The following is a 21,365-nucleotide window of genomic DNA, read 5'->3' as shown; positions in this document are numbered from 1 at the left end:
ATCCCTGAGCCCAGGGAACTCTTGGGATGAGGCTGAGGAGCTGCAAACCCAGCTCTGAGCTCAGGGCACCCCCAGGATGAGCCTGAGGAGATGCAAACCCATCCCTGAGCTCAGGGCAACCTCGGGACGAGCCTGAGGAGCTTTAAACTCATCCCTGAGCTCAGGGCAAGCTTGGATGAGCCCCAGGAGCTTTAAACCCATCCCTGAGCTCAGGGCAATCTCGGGATGAGCCCCAGGAGCTGCAAACTCATCCCTGAGCCCAGGGCAACCTTGGGGTGAGCCTGAGGAGCTGCAAACTCATCCCTGAGCTCAAGGCAACCTCGGGACGAGCCTGAGGAGCTGGAAACTCATCCCTGAGCCCAGGGCAAGCTCAGGATGAGCCTGAGGAGCTGCAAACTCATCCCTGAGCCCAGGGCAACCTCGGGATGAGCCCCAGGAGCTTTAAACCCATCCCTGAGCTCAGGGCAACCTCGGGATGAGCCTGAGAAGCTGCAAACTCATCCCTGAGCCCAGGGGACAGAACACCCTTGGGATGAACCCCAGGACACCCTCGGGATGAGCCCCCCTCGCCTCTCCCACCCCACAGCGTGGATTTGGTCCTGATGTGGCCTGTCCCTGTCCCTGTCCCTTTTCTGGGATTTCTGGAGGTTCCCCCCACCAGGGACAGGAGCAGGAAAGCCCCGGAGCTTTGAACCGGCGAGAGAAAACCGGAGCCGGAGGGGACACGGGGACAGCGGGAGGGGACAGGAGGCGCACGGGGGGGAGGGGACAGGGCGGGCAGGAGGTGGCCCCGGGCTCAGATGGCCTCCACGTAGTTGGCCGGGAGCATGCCCGTGTCCCCCGTGCGCTCCACCGTGCCGTACATCCAGCCGTCATCGATCTGCTGCACGTTGATGATCGTGTCCCCGTCCTGGAACGACACCTCGTCCTCGTCCGCCGCCGTTGTAGTCATAGACAGCGCGGAAACGCTTCTGGGGACAGGGGACATTGTCACGGACATGGGGACATTGTCACAGACATGGGGACATTGTTACAGCCATGGGGACAGGGGACATTGTCATGGACATGGGGACATGAGAACATTGTTACAGTCATGGGGACATGGCGGGGACAGCGCGGAAACACTTTTGGGGACACGGGGACATTGTCACGGCCGTGGAGACATGGGGACATTGTTACGGCCATGGGGACATGGGGACACTGTCACAGCCACAGCGACACAGAGACAGGGGGGACAGCATGGAAATGCTTCTGTGAGGACATGGGGACACTGTCACCGCCGTGGGGACACGGGGACAGGGAACAGCCCCAGGGGACACAGGGGGACAGTGCGGAAACGTTTCTGGGGAACACAGGGACACTGTCACAGTCCCAGGGGACACTGTTAACGGCCGTGGAGACACGGGGACAAAGAACAGCCCCAGGGGATACGGGGACATTGTCACAGCTGTGGGGACACGGGGACAGTGGGGGACAGCGCGGAAGCGCTTCTGGGGACACGGGACATCGTCACGGACATGGGGAAATGGAGGGGACAGCCCCAGGGGACACGGGGGGACAGCGTGGAAATGCTTCTGGGGGACACGGGGACATTGTTACGGACATGGGGACATTGTTACAGCCATGAGGACATGGGGACATTGTCACGGACATGGGGACATTGTTACAGCCGTGGGGATACGGGGGGACAGCGCAGAAATGCTTCTGGGGGACATGGGGACATTGTCACGGCCCCAGGGGACATAGGGACACTGTCACAGCCATGGGGACACGGGGGGGACAGCGCGGAAACGCTTCTGGGGACACGGAGACGGGGACACTGTTACAGTCGTGGGGACATGGGGACATTGTCACAGCCATGGGGGACACGGGGACATTGTCACAGCCATGGGGACACGGGACATTGTCACAGCCGTGGGGACATGGGGACATTGTTACAGCCCCAGGGGACACGGGGGACAGCGCGGGAAACGCTTCTGGGGACACGGGGACATTGTTACGGACATGGGGACATTGTTACAGCCGTGGAGACATGGGGACATTGTCACAGCCGTGGGGATACGGGGGGACAGCGTAGAAATGCTTCTGGGGGACACGGGGACATTGTCACGGCCCCAGGGGACACGGGGACACTGTCACAGCCATGGGGACACGGGGGGGACAGCGCGGAAACGCTTCTGGGGACACGGAGACGGGGACACTGTTACAGTCGTGGGGACATGGGGACATTGTGACAGTCATGGGGACATGGGGACATTGTTACAGTCATGGGGACATGGGGACATTGTCACAGCCATGGGGACATTGTTACAGCCATGGGGATACGGGGACATTGTTACAGCCATGGGGACATGGGGACACTGTCACAGCCATGGGGACATGGGGACATTGTCACAGCCATGGGGACACAGGGACATTGTTACAGCCATGGGGACATGGGGACACTGTCACAGTCATGGGGACATGGGGACATTGTCACAGCCATGGGGACATTGTTACAGCCATGGGGATACGGGGACATTGTTACAGCCATGGGGACACTGTCACAGCCATGGGGACATGGGGACATTGTCACAGCCATGGGGACACAGGGAACATTGTTACAGCCATGGGGACATGGGGGACACTGTCACAGTCATGGGGACATGGGGACATTGTTACAGTCATGGGGACACGGGGACACTGTCACAGCCATGGGGACACCGGGGACATTGTTACAGTCATGGGGACATGGGGACATTGTCATAGCCCCAGAGGGCACGGTGGGACAGTGTGGAAACGCTTCTGGGGACACGGGGACACTCCTCACAGTCGTGGGGACACGGGGACATGGACCAGCCGTGGGGACATGGTCATAGCCATGGGGACACGGGGACACTGTTACCGCCGTGGGGACGTGGGGACATTGTCACAGCTGTGGGGACATGGAGGGACAGCCCCAGGGGACACGGGGGATACTGTCACAGCCGTGGGGACACAGGGACATGGGAGGGGGACAGCACAGAAACGCTTCTGGGGGACATGGGGACACTGCTACGGCCATGGGGACACGGGGACATTGTCACAGCTGTGGGGACACGGGGACATTGGGGGACAGCACAGAAACACTTCTGTGGGGACATGGTCCACAGCCATAGGGACGCAGGGATGAGGGGGACAGCATGGAAACGCTTCTGGGGGGACAGGGGACACTGTCACAGCCGTGGGGACACGGGGACGTGAAACAGCCCCAGGGGACATGGGGACTTGGGGACATTATCATAGCAGTGGGGACATGGGGGGAACAGGGCGGAAACACTTCTGGGGACATGGGGACATGGAACACCCATGGGGATACAGGGACACTGTCACAGCCCCAGGGGACACGGGGTCACTGTCACATCCATGGGGACATGGGGAACACTGCCACAGCCCCAGGGGACACAGGGACATGGAACAGCCGTGGGGACATGGAACAGCCCCTCCCTGGGGACAGAAGTGTCCCTGTCACAACCCCAGGGCACACGGGGGTCACTGTCACCATGCCAGGGACCCGGGCAAAACCCAAACACCCAACACCCCCCAAACCTCTCCCTGGTCCCTCCCCGGACTCACCCCTCCCCCGGGCGGGGCGTTGCGCGGGGCCGAGGCCGGAGCCGCCGGTTCCTTGTAGCCGTAGGACTGGGATGGAGGCTGCTGGTAAACTGGGGAGAGAGGGGATGGTGACTGGGAATGGGAACTGGGATGGGGAATGGTGGATCCTGAACTGGGAGAGGGGATGGTGAACTGGAATGGGGAACTGGGAATGGGAACTGGGAATGGGGTTGGGGAAACTGAGGAATGGGGATTGGGAACAGGGAAAGGGGAACTGGAATGGGGGACTGAGAGAGGGGATTGTGAACTGGGAATGGGGAACTGGGATTGAGGGATCCTGAACTGGGAATGGGGAACTGGGAATGGGGACTGGGAACTGGGATTGAGGGATCCTGAACTGGGAATGGGGATGGGGAACTGGGAATGGGGATGGGGAACTGGGGATGGTAACTGGGAATGGGGGAACTGGGATTGAGGGATCCTGAACTGGGAATGGGAACTGGGAAAGGGGATGGGAAACTGGGAATGGGGATGGAGAACTGGGAAGGGGATGGGGAACTGGGAAAGGGGAACTGGGAATGGGGATTGTGAACTGAAGAAAGGAGAACTGGGAATGGGGATTGGGAACTGGGAATGGGGATGGGGAACTGGGGAAAAGGGAATCCTGAACTGGGAATGGGAGATTGTGAACTGGGAATGGGGATTGGGAACTGGGAATGGGATGGGGAACTGGGAAAGGGAATCCTGAACTGGGAATGGAGATTGTGAACTGGGAATGAGGGATACTGAACTGGGAAGGTAAACTGGGGGGAAAGGGGATTGTGAACTGGGAATGGGGGATCCTGAACTGGGATTGAGTGGATCCATGAATTGGGACTTGGAAGACCTTGAACTGGGATTTGCAATAATCATGAACTGGGATATGGCTGATCCCAAACTGGGATTCACACTGATCCCAAACTGGGATTTGAGTGGATCCACTGAATTGGGATTTGAGTGGATCCATGAACTGGGATTTGCAATAACCCTGAACTGGGCTGTGAGTGTTTCATGAACTGGGATTTGCAATGACCCAGAACTGGCATATGGATGACCCTGCACTGGGATTTTGGTGGATCCATGAACTGCGGATTTGAAATGATCCATGAACTGGGATGTGGATGATCCTGATTTGGGATTTGAGTGGATCCATGAACTGGATTTCAGTGGATCCATAAACTGGGATTTGCAATGATCCATCCACGAACTGGATTTGGATAATCCTGAACTGGTATTTGGGTTGATCCATGAACTGGGATATGGATGATCCCAAACTGGGATTTGAGTGGATCCATGAAATGGGATTTGCAACAACCCTGAACTGGGCTGTGAGTGCTCCATGAACTGGGATTTGCAATGACCCAGAACTGGGATTTTGGTGGATACATGAACTGAGATTTGAGTGGATCCATGAACTGGGATTTGAGTGGATCCATGAACTGGGGTTTGCAAGGATCCATCCATGAACTGGGATTTGGATAATCCTGAACTGGTATTTGGGTTGATCCATGAACTGGGATATGGGTGGATCCATGAACTGGGATTTGAAATGATCCTGAACTGGGATACGGCTGTTCCCAAACTGGGATTCGCACCGATCCCAAACTGGGATTTGAGTGCTCCATGAACTGGGATTTGAAATGATCCATAAACTGGGATATGGGTGGATCCATGAACTGGGATTTGAAATGATCCTGAACTGGGATGTGGATGATCCTGAACTGGGATTCACACTGATCCCAAACTGGGATTTGAGTGGATCCATAAACTGGGATTTGCAATGATCCATCCATGAACTGGGATTTGCAATGATCCATGAACTGGGATTTGCACTGACCCTGAACTGGGATTTGGATGGATCCATGAACTGGGATTTGAAATGATCAATGAACTGGGATTTGCACTGACCCTGAACTAGGATTTGTGGGTGATCCCAAACTGGGATTCACACTGATCCATGAACTGGGATTTGAAATGATCCATAAACTGGGATTTGAGTGGATCCATGAAATGGGATTTGAAATGATCCTGAACTGGGATTTGAGTGGATCCATAAACTGGGATTTGAGGGGATCCATAAACTAGGATTTGAAATGATCCTGAACTGGGATTCGCACCGATCCCAAACTGGGATTTGAATGCTCCATGAACTGGGATTCACACCGACCCCAAACCGGGCTCTGGGGGTGCAGGAAGGCCCTGGGCTGGCCCAGGCTCACCTGTGGCCCCGGGCTGGCCCAGCTGCTGCTGCTGTTGCTGGGGCTCTGCTCGGCGGTAGCCGCCGCTCTCGGGGGAACCGCGGCGCTCCGGCTCCGAGCCCTCGCTGGGGCTGGGCCCCATCCGGCTCCTCTCGAACTCCTCGTGGTACTTGATCTGCAGGGAGGGGTGGCACAGCTCAGAAATGGCCCTGGAGCAGCTGCTCCAGGGAAAATGGGGTGGGGTGAGGGCTCAGGATGGGAAATTAGGGAGAATTCCGGTAGGAAAGGGAGTGGGGGTGCCTGGGGAGGCACTGAAAGGGTTAAAATTCCATGTGGATGTGGCACTTGGGGATTTTCCAGCCTGAAGGATTCCAGGATCCTTCACTCAGCCCAGCTCTGCTCTTTTTGCCACTTTAGAAAGTCCTAGGTGGCTCCTTCCCCATCCCAGCAAATCCTGGGGGGCTCCTTCCCCCATCCCAATAAATCCTGGGGGCTCCTTCCCCCATCCCAGCAAATCCTGGGGGGCTCCTTCCCCTCATCTCCCATCCCAATAAATCCTGGGGTGCTCCTTCCCCATCCAAATAAATCCTGGGGGGCTCCTTCCCCCATCCCAATAAATCCTGGGGGCTCCTTCCCCCATCCCAATAAATCCTGGAGGGCTCCTTCCCCCATCCAAATAAATCCTGAGGGGCTCCTTCCCCCATCCCAGAAAATCCTGGGGGCTCCTTCCCTCATCCCAATAAATCCTGGGGGGCTCCTCCCCCATCCCACTAAATCCTGAGGGGCTCCTTCCCCTCATCTCCCATCCCAATAAATCCTGGGGGCTCCTTCCCCTATCCCAGCAAATCCTGGGGGGCTCCTTCCCCATCCCAATAAATCCTGGGGGCTCCTTCCCCCATCCCAATAAACCCTGGGGACAAACCCTGGGGACAAGGGACAGTCCCAGACAGGGACAGGAACAGCTCCAGGAGCAGGAACAGGGACAGCCCAAGATCAGGGACAGGGACAGCCCCACGGGACCAGGGACAGCCTTGGGACCAGAGACAGGGACAGCCTTAAGAACAGCCCCCAGGACAGGTTTGGGAACAGGGACACTCTTGGGAACAGCCCTGGGGACAGCGAGAGCCTCGGGATCAGGGATAGAAACAGCCCCTGGAGCAAGGGACAGGAACAGGGACAGCCCCAGCATGAGGGACAGGGACAGAAACAGCCGTAGGAGCAGGGACAGGAACAGCTCCAGGATCAAGGACAGGAACAGCCCCAGGAGCAGGGACAGGGACAGAAACAGGAACAGCCCCAGGATGAGGGACAGCTCCAGGAGCAGGGACAGGAACAGGGACAGCCCCTGGAACAGCCCAGGATGAGGGACAGGAACAGCTCCAGGATCAGGGACAGGGACACCCCCAGGATGAGGGACAGCCCCAGGATCAGGGACACGAACAGGACAGCCCCAGGAGCAGGGACACCCCCAGGAGCAGGGACAGGGGACAGCCCCAAGATCAGGGACAGGGACACCCCCAGGACCAGGACCAGGGACAGCCCCAGGATCAAGGACAGGGACAGAAACAGCCTCAGGAGCAGGGACAGGAACAGCTCCAGGACAGGGACAGAAGCAGGAACACCCCAGGATCAGGGACAGCCCTGGAGCAGCCCCAGGAGCAGGGACAGGGACAGGATCAGGGACACCCCCTGGAGCAGGGACAGGAACAGGAGCAGGGACAGGGACACCCCCAGGATCAGGACCAGCCCTGGAGCATCCCCAGGCTCTGCCCAGGCCGTTCCCAGCCCCATTCCCAGGGGGTTCCCCCCCTGTCCCCATCCCTGGGATGTTTTTGGGGCTCAGCCCCCCCTGCCCTTGCCCCCGTCCCTGGGGATGTTTTGGGGCACAGCCCCCTCTGTCCTGTCCCCATCCCTGGGGATGTTTTGGGGCACAGCCCCCCCTGCCCTGCCCCCGTGCCTGCCCTGCCCAGCAGTGCCAGGGCTGCTTTGTGTTTGTTCTTTCTGTGTCTCCTAAGTGGGTCAGGGCCACCCCAGGCTGGCAGCCAGAGCTGGGAATGGTTGGCAGAGGGTGAGGGGGCCGGGCTCAGCTCTCTGCTGTCACCTCATGTCCCCAAACCCAGCCCCCAGCTTGGATCCCATTCCCTGCCCGGGGTTTGGTGCATCCATCACATCCCAGGGGATGCTGAGAGGAGCACAAAATGAGGGACTAAAAAAATCCATCCTGGATTTTTGTGTGTGAGCTCCTCCCTGCACTCCAAACCCCTTCCCTGCACTCCAGCAGCTCCAGGGAATCTTGGGCTGGAAAAGAAGGAGCAGCTCAGCCTGCAGGAGCACAAGAGGTTTGAGATGGAAAGGAGAGACAGAACAGGGAAGCTCTGCACATCCAAATGCCAAAATTTCCAAATTTCAGGGGAATAGATTTCTGCCAGGATTGCAGGAATGGCTGATCAGGCTGTTTGTCACCTCCTGGAGGTGACAGCAGTGTCACAGTAGTGTGACAGAATTGGGATTGGGGATTCCTCTGAGGCTCAGGATATCCTAAATTTCAGGGACAGGAATTGGGATTGGGGATTCTCCTGGAGCTCAGGATATCCCAAATCCCAAAATATCCAAATTTCAGGAAATGATTTGAGCCAGGATTGCAGGAATGGCTGATCCAGGCTGTTTGTCCCCTCCTGAGGTGACAGCAGTGTGACAGCAGTGTCACAGAATCGAGATTGGGGATTCCTCTGAGGCCTCAGCATATCCCAAATTCCAAAATATCCAAATTTCAGGGGAATGATTTGAGCCAGGATTGCAGCAATGGCTGATCCAGGCTGAGGTGACACCAGTGTCACAGCAGTGTCACAGCAGGACAGGAATTGGGATTGGGAATTCCCCTGGAGCTCAGAACATCCCAAATATCCAAATTTCAGGGCAATGATTTCTGCCAGGATTGCAGGAATGGCTGATCCAAGGCTGTTTGTCCCCCTCCTGAGGTGACAGCAGTGTCACAGCAGGTCACAGCAGAGACAGGAATTGGATTGGGGATTCTCCTGGAGCTCAGAACATCCCAATATCCAAATTTCAGGGAAATTATCTGTGCCAGGATTACAGCAATGGCTGATCCAGGCTGTTTGTCCCCTCCTGAGGTGACAGCAGTGTCACAGCAGTGTCACAGAATTGGGATTGGGGATTCCTCTGAGGCTCAGGATATCCTAAATTTCAGGACAGGAATTGGGATTGGGATTCTCCTGGAGCTCAGCATATCCCAAATCCAAAAATATCCAAATTTCAAGGGAATTATTTGTGCCAGGATTGCAGGAATGGCTGATCCAGGCTGAGGTGACAGCAGTGTCACAGCAGTGTCACAGCAGGGACACAGGAATTAGGATTGGGGATTCTCCTGGAGCTCAGAACATCCCAAATCATCCAAATTTCAGGGGAATTATCTGTGCCAGGATTGCAGGAATGGCTGATCCAGGCTGTTTGTCCCCTCCTGAGGTGACAGCAGTGTCACAGCAGGGTCACAGCAGTGTGACAGAATTGGATTGGGGATTTTCCTGGAGCTCAGCATATCCCAAATCCCAAAACATCCAAATTTCAGGGGAATGATTTGAGCCAGGATTGCAGGAATGGCTGACCAGGCTGTTTGTCCCCTCTGATGTGACAGCAGTGTGACAGCAGTGTGACAGAATTGGGATTGAGGATTCTCCTGGAGCTCAGAACATCCCAAATCATCCAAATTTCAGGGGAATGATTTGAGCCAGGATTACAGGAATGGCTGATCCAGGCTGAGGTGACAGCAGTGTCACAGCAAGTGTCACAGCAGTGTGACAGAATTGGGATTGAGGATTCTCCTGGAGCTCAGGATATCCCAAATCCCAAAATATCCAAATTTCAGGGGAATTATTTGTGCCAGGATTGCAGGAGTGGCTGACTGCCCCCCTGTTTGTCACCTCCTGAGGTGACAGCAGTGTCACAGCAGTGTCACAGCAGTGTGACAGGAATTAGGATTGGGGATTCTCCTGGAGCTCAGAACATCCCAAATCATCCAAATTTCAGGGGAATTATCTGTACAAGATTGCAGGAATGGCTGATGCCCCCTGTTTGTCACCTCCTGGAGGTGACAGCAGTGTCACCAGCAGTGTGACAGAATTGGGATTGAGGATTCTCCTGGGGCTCAGGATATCCCAAATCCCAAAATATCCAAATTTCAGGGGAATTATCTGTACCTAAGATTGCAGGAATGGCTGATCCAGGCTGTTTGTCACCTCCTGAGGTGACAGCAGTGTCACAGCAGGGACAGGAATTAGGATTGGGGATTCTCCTGGAGCTCAGAACATCCCAAAATATCCAAATTTCAGGGGAATGATTGTGCCAGGATTGCAGGAATGGCTGATCCAGGCTGTTTGTCCCCTCCTGGAGGTGACAGCAGTGTCACAAAATTGGAATTGGGGATTTTCCTGGAGCTCAGCATATCCCAAATCCCAAAACATCCAAATTTCAGGGGAATTATCTGTGCCAGGATCGCAGCAATGGCTGATCCAGGCTGTTTGTCCCCTCCTGGAGGTGACAGCAGTGTCACAGCAGTGGTCCCAGCAGTGTCACAGCAGGGACAGGGACACACTCACGTTGCTGAATCTGGTCCTGAGTCTTCCTGATCCTCTGCAGCTCGGGGGTGTCGCCACCACGCTGAAACCTTTGCCCCTTGTTCTTCTCAAACTCCTCCTTGTAGCGGATCTGGGAGCAGGGAAATAAAATAACTGGGTTTGATCACAGTTCAATAAAATAAAAATAAACTGGGTTTGAACACAGTGAAAATAAAATAAAATGAACTGGGTTTGAATAAAGTTCAATTAAATAAAAATAAAATGGGTTTGAATAAAGTTAAACAAAATAAAAATAAACTGGGTTTGAACTCAGTTAAATAAAATAAACAAACTGGGTTTGAATAAAGTTAAAAACAAAATTAAAAAATAAACTGGGTTTGATCACAGTTAAATAAAATAAAAATAAACTGGATTTGAACACAGTTAAAAACAAATAAAAACCAAACTGGGTTTGAATGCAGTTAAAAACAAAATAAAAATAAACTGGTTTTGAATAAAGTTCAATAAAATAAACTGGGTTTGAATAAAGTTAAATAAAATAAAAATAAACTGGGTTTGAATAAAGTTCAATAAAATAAAAAATAAACTGGGTTTAAATAAAGTCAAATAAAATAAAAATAAACTGGGTTTGAACACAGTGAAATAAAATAAAAATAAACTGGGTTTGAATAAAGTTAAAAACAAAATAAAAAAATAACTGGGTTTTGATCACAGTTAAATAAAATAAAAATGAACTGGGTTTGAATAAAGTTCAATAAAATAAAATAAAATGGGTTTGAATAAAGTTAAATAAAATAAAAATAAAATGAGTCTGAATAAAGTTAAATTAAAATAAAAATAAACTGGGTATGATCACAGTTAAATAAAATAAAAATAAATTGGGTTTGAACAAAGTTAAATAAAATAACAAAACTAACTGGGTTTGAATACAGTGAAATAAAATAAACTGGCTTTGAATAAAGTTAAAACAAATAAAAACAAACTGGTTTGAATACAGTTTTAACTAAAACTGGGTTTGAACTCAGTTTAAAACAAAACAAAAACGAAACTGGATTTGAACACAGTTAAATAAAATAAACTGGGTTTGAATAAGTCAAATAAAATAAAAAGAAACTGGGTTTGAATAAAGTTCAATAAATAAAAAAACTAACTGGGTTCGAACACAATTTTAACTAAAACTGGATTTGAACACAAAAACAAAATAAAAACCAAACTGGATTTGAACTCAGTTAGAAACAAAATAAAAAATAAACTGGTTTGAAGTCAGTTAAAAACAAAATAAAAACAAATTGGATTTGAATACAGTTAAAAAAAAATCTGGATTTGAACAGTTTAAAAATAACTGAATTTGAACCTGGTCTTAACTAAAACTGGATCTGAAGAGGTTTTAACTAAAAACAGGATTTGAACCCAGTTTTAACTAAATCTGGATTTGAACTCAGTTTTAACTAAATCTGGATCTGAACACTGCTGATGTTCAGGACACAGGAATTGGCAGCACCCCCAATAAACTAATAAATTAATTAATTAATCAATTAATAAATAAATTAACTAATTTAATAAATTAAAAGGGGTCCCTCAAATTGATTTTCCTGGGGGGGAACTGCTCCCTCCATGCCATGAGAGCATCCAAAGGGAGCCAGAAAAATCAACCCCCTCCCCTGGCACTGTCACAGCACTGAGGTGGACACCAGGTGACAACTGGGGACAGCAGTGGCACTGCCACCCCCCACGCAGGAAGGGTTGGGCACAAATTGCAAAGCTCAGAAAAGGAGCCTGCAATTTCCCTGGCCTGGAAAAGCAGCCTGTGGGCACCAGGGTGGCACTTTGGGGACATTTGTGGCCTCACAGGACATCACTGTGCAGCAGCTTCCTGTGAGTGGGAGGGGAGAGGGGACACAAAGTGACACAAATAGAGGGACACAAATAGAGGGGACACAAACAGAGGGACAGAGGAGTGACACAGAATGGCTGCTGGCCCTGGCACCCAGCCTGGCCCTGTCCCTGTCCCTCCCTGCAGGTGCTGTGTCCCATCCCTGTCATCCTTGTCCTTGTCACCCATCCCTGTCACCCATCCCTGTGGGTGTCCAGGACCCTGTCCCTGCAGGTCCCCAGTGTCCCATCCCTGTCACCCATCCCTGTGAGTGTCCAGACTCTGTCCCTGGCACCCTGTGCCTGCAGGTCCCCAGTGTCCCACCCTTGTCACTCTGTCCCTGTCACCCATCCCTGTGAGTGTCCAGGACCCTGTCCCTGAAGGTCCCCAGTGTCCCATTCTTGTCACCCTGTCCCTGTCACCCATCCTTGTAGTACCCAGTGTCACATCCCTGTCACCTCATCCCTGTGGGTGGTGACCACTCTGTCCCTGTCACCCCATCCTTGCAGGTCCCATCCCTGTCACTCATCCCTGTGAGGGTCCAGGACCTTGTCCCTGCAGGTCCCCAGTGTCACATCCCTGTCACCCATCCCTGCGAGTGTCCAGACTCTGTCCCTGGCACCCTGTCCCTGCAGGTCCCCAGTGTCCCACCCTTGTCACTCTGTCCCTGTCACTCTGACCCTGTGAGTGTCCAGGACCCAGTCCCTGCAGGTCCCCAGTGCCACATCCCTGTCACTCATCCCTGTGGGTGTCCAGACTCTGTCCCTGAAGATTCCCAGTGTCACATCCCTGTCACTCACCCCTGTGGGTGTCCAGACTCTGTCCCTGCAGGTCCCCAGTGTCCCATTCTTGTCACCCTGTCCCTGCCACCCATCCTTGTAGTACCCAGTGTCCCATCCCTGTCACTCTGTCCCTGTCAGCCATCCCTGTGAGTGTCCAGACCCTGTCCCTGCAGGTCCCCAGTGTCCCATCCCTGTCATTCACCCTGTGGGTGTCCAGCACCCTGTCCTTGTCACCTCCTCCTTGCAGGTTCCCAGCTCCTTGTTCTTGTCACCCCATCCTTGTCACCCCACTCCTGTCACCCCATCCTTGTCACCCCATCCCTGTCCCCCCACCCCAGGGTGGCTCCCAGGCTGTTCCCTCTCCAGGAGCCTTTCCCTGCTCCAGCCCCATCCCCAGGCAGGATCTCCCCCCTCCATCCCCATTCCTGCATTCCCAGGAATTTTTTTCCTGCCAAACTGAAGCTGCCATCCCTTTTCCCAAGGTCCTGGAGCAAAAGGAATTCCAGGATCACTGCAGGGACTTTGCTTTGTCCTCCCCAGGAATCAACTCCTCACCCCTCCAAATTTTTGTTTCTGTGCCAGGACACCCAAGCCCTGCAAGATTTTGGTTTACAGAAGTGCACACCTGGCCAGGTGAGGATCCTGCCTGTTTATATTTTTATTTTTTTTTCCCCCACCTGGAATGGAGCTGGGAAAAAGCAAAGCAGGTGTGGGGAGGATTCCCAGCTCAGCAAACACAGCTGGGATCTGAGAGGAGGGAGCTGCACCCCAAACCTGCCCTGGGTTTGGAATTGTTCTCCCAACCTGAATTAATTCCTAAAGTCAAACACACACAGAACTCCCAAATCAAAAAAACACAATGGAAAAGGTCAGTGTGGGTTTTTCCCAAGGGAATTTGAGATATTTTTGGGAATTGTCAGGGCTGGAAGGTCCCTTTGGAGCTCCCCTGCCCAGAATTAATTCAGGAACCTCCAGAAGTCAAACTCACAGAATTCTCAGAATTAATTCAGGAATCTCACACAGAGAACTCCAAAATCATGGAGATAAAACAGGAAAGGTCAGAGTGGATTTTTTCCCATGGGAATTTGGGATTTGAGGGGGTTTTTGGGAATTGTCAGGGCTGGAAAGGTCCCTCTGGAGCTTCCCCCTTCCAAGAATTAATTCAGGAAATCTCCAAAAGTCAAACATGCAGAGAACTCCCAGAATTAATTCAGGAATCTCACACAGAGAACTCCAAAACCATGGAGATAAAACAGGAAAGGTCAGAGTGGATTTTTTCCCATGGGAATTTGGAGAGGGCACCCAGAGAATCATGGAATTGTCAGGGCTGGAAGGGTCCTCCCACCCTGAATTAATCCCAAAAGTCAAACAGACACAGAACTCTCAAATCACAGAGACAAAAAAACACAATGGAAAAGGTCAGAGTGGGTTTTTCCCATGGGAATTTGGGATTTTGGAATTGTCAGGGTTGGAAGGGTCCCTTTGGAGCTCCCCCTGCCAGAATTAATTCAGGAAATCTCCAAAAGTCAAACATGCAGAGAACTCCCAGAATTAATTCAGGATCCTCCAAAAGTCAAACACACACAGGACCCCCAAATCATAGAGACAAAAATGTCATGGCAAAGGTCAGAGTGGGTTTTTCCCATGGGATTTTGGGGTTTTGGGGGATTGTCAGGGCTGGAAGGTCCCTCTCTTTTTTCCCCTTTAACAGGAAAGCACAGTGTGGGATTTCCCAAGGGAATTTGGGATTTCAGGGCTCACCTGGCTCTGGAGCTCGCTCTGCACTGTGGGATTTCCCAAGGGAATTTAGGATTTTGGGATTTGGGGTTTCAGGGCTCACCTGGCTCTGGAGCTCACTCTGCACTGTAGGATTTGGGAATTTGAGGTTTGGGATTTAGGCTCACCTGGCTCTGGAGCTCGCTCTGCACTGTGGGATTTGGGATTTGAGGTTTGGGATTTGGGAATTTGGGCTCACCTGGCTCTGGAGCTCACTCTGCACTGTGGGATTTGGGATTTGGGAATTTAGGATTTGGGCTCACCTGGCTCTGGAGCTTGCTCTGCACTGTGGGATTTCCCAAGGGAATTTAGGATTTTGGGATTTGGGATTTGGGCTCACCTGGCTCTGGAGCTCACTCTGCAGTGTGGGATTTGGGATTTGGGGTTTGGGATTTGGGGTTTCAGGACTCACCTGGCTCTGGAGCTCGCTCTGCAGTGTGGGGTTTCCCATGGGAATTTAGGATTTTGGGATTTGGGGTTTCAGGGCTCACCTGACTCTGGAGCTCATTCTGCACTGTAGGATTTGGGGATTTGAGGTTTGGGATTTGGGCTCACCTGGCTCTGGAGCTCATTCTGCACTGTAGGATTTGGGGATTTGAGGTTTGGGATTTGGGCTCACCTGGCTCTGGAGCTCACTCTGCACTGTGGGATTTGGGGATTTGAGGTTTGGGATTTAGGATTTGGGCTCACCTGGCTCTGGAGCTCGCTCTGCTGCTTCAGGCGCAGGTTCTCGGGCGTGTCGGCCACCATGGTGAAGGATTGCTTGGGGTAGTGTCTGCAGGGAGGGACAGAGTCAGGGACACTGCCACCCTCGGGGACACTGCCACCTGCTCCCCTAGGGACACTGCCACCCTTGGGGACACTGCCACCCTCGGGGACAACTGCCACCTGCTCCCCTAGGGACACTACCACCCTCGGGGACAGACCATTCCTGGGATTCTGGGAGATCCCAGATCACAAATTCTTCCTGGAAATCCCAGAGCATTCCCAACTCAAACCATTCCTGGAGTACTGGATGATCCCAGATCATGAATTCCTCCTGGGAATCCAGAGCATTCCCAGCCCAAACCACCCTGGGATTTTGGGAGATCCCATATCACAAATCCCCTCTGGGAATCCCACAGCATTCCCAGCCCAAACCATTCCTGGAGTACTGGGAGATCCCAGATCACAAATTCCCCCAGAGAATCTCAGACCATTCCCAGCTTTATGAGGAGATCCAGCCCAAACCATTCCTGGAATTCTGGATGATCCAGGATCACAAATTCCCTCTGGGAATCCCAGATCATTCCCACCCCAAACCATTCCTAGAACTCTGGATGATCCCAGATCACAAATTCCCCCAGGGAATCCCAGAGCATTCCAGCCAAAACCATTCCTGGGATTCTGGATGATCCCAGATCACAAATTCCCCAGGGAATCCCAGAGCATTCCCAGCCAAAACCATTCCTGGGATTTTAGAAGATTCCAGATCACAAATTCCCCCAGAGAATCTCAGACCATTCCCAGCTTTATGAGGAGATCCAGCCCAAACCATTCCTGGAATTCTGGATGATCCAGGATCACAATTCCCTCTGGGAATCCCAGAGCATTCCCAGCCCAAACCAGTCCTGGAATTCTGGATGAACCCAGATCATGAATTCCACCAGAGAATCCCAGAGCATTCCCAGCCCAAACCATCCTGGGATTTTGGGAGATCCCAGATAATGAATCCCACCAGGGAATCCCAGAGCATTCCCAGCCCAAACCATTCCTGAGATTCTGGATGATCCCAGATCACCAATTCCCTCTGGGAATCCCAGAGCATTCCCAAATCAAACCATCCTGGGATTTTGGGAGATCCCAGATCTGGTTTTTACAAACCCAGAGGGTTTTCCCTGTTTCCCCAGTGTGAATTCCAGGTGTGAACATTCCCTGGGAAGCAAAGGAGCCCGAGCATCCCTCCAGTGCCATTGCCATGGCAACCACATCCCTGCCCCAGGCACCTGAGAGCAGGGAGAGCAGGGAGCAAACACTGCTGGCCAGGCAGGGCTGGGAAAGGGAAATTCAGCCTGGAAAACAGGGCTGGGAAAGGGAAATTCAGCCTGGGAAATGGGGCTGGGAAAGGGAAATTCATCCTGGAAACAGGGCTGGGAAAGGGAAATTCATGCTGGAAAATGGGGCTGGGAAAGGGAAATTCATCCTGGGAAATGGGGCTGGGAATGGGAAATTCATCCTGGAAAACAGGGCTGGGAATGGGAAATTCATCCTGGGAAACAGGGCTGGGAAACAAAAATCCATCCCTGGGAAACAGAAATTCATCCTGGAAAACAGGGCTGGGAATGGGAAATTCATCCTGGAAAACAGGGCTGGGAATGGGAAATTCATCCTGGAAAACAGGGATGGGAAATAGAAATTCATCCTGGGAATCAGGGCTGGAAAATGCAGAAATCCAACCCTGTGGAGCTCAGGAAAAGTGGAAATCAGGTTTGGAAAACACAGAAATTCATCCCTGAGGAGCTCAGAACTGGGAAACCATGGGAGGAGGAGGGAATTAAAAATAACCTGGAAAACAACAACCTGCACTGAACACAGAGCTGTGTCCTGCTCCAAGCCAGCCTGCACAGCAGCAGGCAGCCAGGATGGAGCTGGATTAGGAATCCTTTGGATTTGGAGGAAATCCCACAAGGATTTGAGGCTTTGGCTCAGCCCTGAGCTCCCAGGCAGGAGGGATCTGTCTGCAGCGGGTGTGGGATGGATTTGGGAATTGTTTTTTTCCCCCCCAGTTATTCCCTGGGGAAGAGGAGTTCCAAAATTTTGAGAATTTAGGATTTGAGATCCTTCTCTGGGATTGGGAATTGTTTTTTTCCCCCAGCTGCTCCCTAGGGAAAAAGGAGTTTAAATCCTTACAGAATTTAGGATTTGGGATCCTTCCCTGGATTTGGGAATTGTTTTTTCCCCCCAGTTACTCCCTGGGGAAGAGGAGTTCCAATATTTTGAGAATTTAGGATTTGGGATGCTCCCCTGGGACTGGGAATGGTTTTTCACTCCAGTTCCAGGGAGCTGCTCCCTGGAGAAAAGGGGTTTCAATCCTTACAAAATTTAGGATTTGGGATCCTTCCCTGGAACTGGGAATTGTTTTTTCCCCCCCCAAGTTGCTCCCTGGGGGAGAGGAGTTTCAATATTTAGGGGATTTCTGATTTGGTATCCTTCCCTGAGATTGGGAATTGTTTTCTTCCCCCAGCTCCAGGGAGCTGCTCCATGGGGAAAAGGAGTTTAAATCCTTACAGAATTTAGGATTTGGGATCCTTGCCTGAGATTGGGAATTGTTTTTTTCCCTCAGCTGCTCCCTGGGGAAAAAGGAGTTTAAATCCTTACAGAATCTAGGATTTGGGATCCTTCCCTGGAATTGGGAATTGTTTTTTCCCCCAGTTCTCTGGGGAAGAGGAGTTTCAATCCCCAGGGAATTTAGGATTTGGGATTCTCCCCCAGGATTGGGATCTGCTTTTGCCCCCAGTTCCAGGGAGCTCCTTTCAGAGAGTTTCAATCTTTAGGGAATTTCAGATTTGGGATTCTCCCCCAGGATTGGGAACCACTTTTTCACCCCAGCTGCTCACTGGGGAAGAGGAGTTTCAATCCTTAGGGAATTTCAGATTTGGGATCCTTCCCTGGGATTGGGAATTGTTTTTCCACCCCAGCTGCTCCCTGGGGAAGAAGAGCTTCAATCTTTATGGAATTTAGGATTTGGGATTCTCCCCCAGGATTGGGATCTGCTTTTCCCTCCAGCTCCAGGGAGCTCCTCTCAGAGAGTTTTAATCCTTAAGGAATTTCAAATTTGGGATTCTCCCCCAGGATTGGGAACCACTTTTTCACCCCAGCTGCTCATTGGGGAAGAGGAGTTTCAGTCCTTAGGGAATTTCAGATTTGGGATCCTTCCCTGGGATTGGAAATTGTTTTTTCCCCCAGCTCCCTGGGGAAGAGGAGGTTCAATATTTAGGGGATTTAGGATTCTTCCCTGAGATTGGGAATCACTTTTCCCCCAACTCCAGGGAGCTGCTCCCTGGGGAAGAAGAATTTCAATCCTTAAGGAATTTTGGGTTCAGAATTTTCCCCCAGGACTGGGAACTGCTTTTCTCCCCAGCTCCCTGGGGTAGAGGAGTTTCAATCCTTAGGGAATTTCAGATTTGCGATCCTTGCCTGGGACTGGGAATTGTTTTTTCCCCCAGCTCCAGGGAGCTGCTTACAGAGAGTTTTAATTTTTAGGGAATTTTGGATTTAGGATTTTCCCCCAGGATTGGGAACTGCTTTTGCCCCCAGTTCCAGGGAGCTGCTCCCTGGAGAAAAGGAGTTTAAATCCTTACAGAATTTAGGATTTGGGATTGGGAATTGTTTTTTCCCCCAGCTGCTCCCTGGGGAAGAAGAGTTTCAATCTTTAGGGAATTTCAGATTTGGGATTCTCCCCCAGGATTGGGATCTGCTTTTCCCTCCAGCTCCAGGGAGCTGCTTTCAGAGAGTTTCAGTCTTTAGGAAATTTAGGATTTGGGATTCTCCCCTGGGACTGGGAATTGTTTTTCCACCCCAGCTGCTCCCTGGGGAAGAGGAGTTTCAGTCTTTAGGGAATTTAGGATTTGGGATTCTCCTCCAGGATTGGGATCTGCTTCTCCCTCCAGCTCCTGGAAGCTGCTTCCAGAGAGTTTCAATATTTAGGGAATTTCAGATTTGGGATCCTCCCCTGGGATTGGGAATGGCTTTTCCTCCCAGCTCCAGGGAGCTGCTCCCTGGAGAAAATGAGTTTAGATCCTTACAGAATTTAGGATTTGAGATCCTTCCCTGGAATTGGAAATTGTTTTTTCCCCCAGCTGCTCCCTGGGGAAGAGGAGTTTCAATCCTTAAGGAATTTCAGATTTGGGATTCTCCCCCAGGACTGGGATCTGCTTTTCCCTCCAGCTCCAGGGAGCTGCTTCCAGAGAGTTTCAATTTTTAGGGAATTTAGGATTTGGGATCCTTCCCTGAGATTGGGAATCACTTTTCCCCCAGCTCCAGGGAGCTGCTCCCTGGGAAGAGGAGTTCCAATCCTTACAGAATTTAGGATTTGGGATTGGGAATTGTTTTTTCCCCCAGCTGCTCCCTGGGGAAGAGGAGTTCCAACCTTTAGGGGATTTCTGATTTGGGATTCTCCCCCTGGAATTGGGATCTGCTTTTCCCTCCAGCTCCAGGGAGCTCCTTTCAGAGAGTTTTAATCCTTAAGGAATTTCAAATTTGGGATTCTCCCCCAGGATTGGGAATCACTTTTTCACCCCAGCTGCTCATTGGGGAAGAGGTGTTTCAGTCCTTAGGGAATTTCAGATTTGGGATCCTTCCCTGAGATTGGGATCTGCTTTTCCCCCCAGTTCCAGGGAGCTGCTCCCTGGGGAAGAGGAGTCTAAATCCTTACAGAATTTAGGATTTGGGATCCTTCCCTGGAATTGGAAATTGTTTTTTCCCCCAGTTGCTCCCTGGGGAAGAGAAGTTTCAATCCTTAGGGAATTTCAGATTTGGGATCCTCCCCAGGATTTGGATCTGTTTTTCCCCCAGCTTCAGGGAGCTGCTCCCTGGAGAAAAGGAGTTTAAATCCTTACAGAATTTAGGATTTGGGATCCCCACCTGGGATTGGACAGGATCCAGGATCCCCCAGAGAACCCTTCAGGGACCCCAAACAATCCCCCAGCAGGCAGGGCCCCTCTCCCACCCTGCCAATCCCAGCAAATCCCAGCTGCTGCTGCCACCAGAGGAGCCCCAGGGAAAAAAAAAATAATAAAAAAAAAAATCAGGTCAGAGGAGTCTCCTCTGTCTGGCTGCAGCATTAGCAGCAGGCTGAGCCTTGAGAAAAAAAATCCCACAAATTCCCTTAAAACCAGGGGGGAAATCCCAAAAATTCCCTTAAAACCAGGGGAAAAATCCCAAAAATTCCCTTAAAATCGGGGGAAAATCCCAAAAATTCCTTAAAATCGGGGGGAAAATCCCAAAAATTTCCTTAAAACCAGGGGAAAAATTCCAAAAATTCCCTTAAAACCAGGGGGAAATCCCAAAAATTTCCTAAAACCAGGGGGGAAATCCCAAAAATTTCCTTAAAACCAGGGGAAAAATCCTAAAAATTCCCTTAAAACCAGGGGGAAAAATCCCCCAAATTCCCTTAAAATTCAGAGGGAAAAAAATTCCCCAAATTCCCTTAAAATTCAGAGGGAAAAATTTCCCAAATTCCCTTAAAAGAGGAAAATTTCCACAGGGAAGTCAGGAAGCAAATCCAGACCAGACCAAACCAAAACCGCCCAAAAATCACAATAAAATAATAAAAATATCCTAAAATCTGGACTAAATAAAAAAATAAATCTGCACTCAAACTGCTGCCTTTGGAGTTTTTCTCAAGCTGGAAATGAGGATAAATTCTGGAGGATAAAAACTCCTGTGAGTTCCTGCAGCTGATGGAATTTGGGAGATTCAGCAGAGAAGAGTTAAACAAAGGAAGCAATTGGTCGAGGCTCGAGGTCACATCCTGCCTTTCAAAGCTGGTTCT

At 51.3% G+C, this 21,365-nt stretch overlaps 1 protein-coding gene across 1 annotated transcript in view; it reads right to left on the bottom strand.

Moving 5' to 3' along the window:
• Window positions 1–327: 327 nt before the first annotated feature.
• Window positions 328–21,365, bottom strand: part of LASP1 (LIM and SH3 protein 1) — a 45,304-nt gene continuing 24,266 nt past the window's right edge. The window contains 6 exon segments of the mRNA XM_033079127.2: window positions 328–940; window positions 942–971; window positions 3,595–3,683; window positions 5,832–5,985; window positions 10,416–10,532; window positions 15,524–15,608. Coding sequence (XP_032935018.1) covers window positions 797–940; window positions 942–971; window positions 3,595–3,683; window positions 5,832–5,985; window positions 10,416–10,532; window positions 15,524–15,608 — 619 coding nt within the window. The 3' untranslated portion in view covers window positions 328–796.

The sequence above is a fragment of the Catharus ustulatus genome, chromosome 23 (assembly GCF_009819885.2).
Source record: "Catharus ustulatus isolate bCatUst1 chromosome 23, bCatUst1.pri.v2, whole genome shotgun sequence".
Taxonomy (NCBI): Eukaryota; Metazoa; Chordata; class Aves; order Passeriformes; family Turdidae; genus Catharus; species Catharus ustulatus.
The sequence above is the reverse complement of the archived record's forward strand: the minus strand, read 5'-3'. Positions and strand labels throughout refer to the sequence as shown.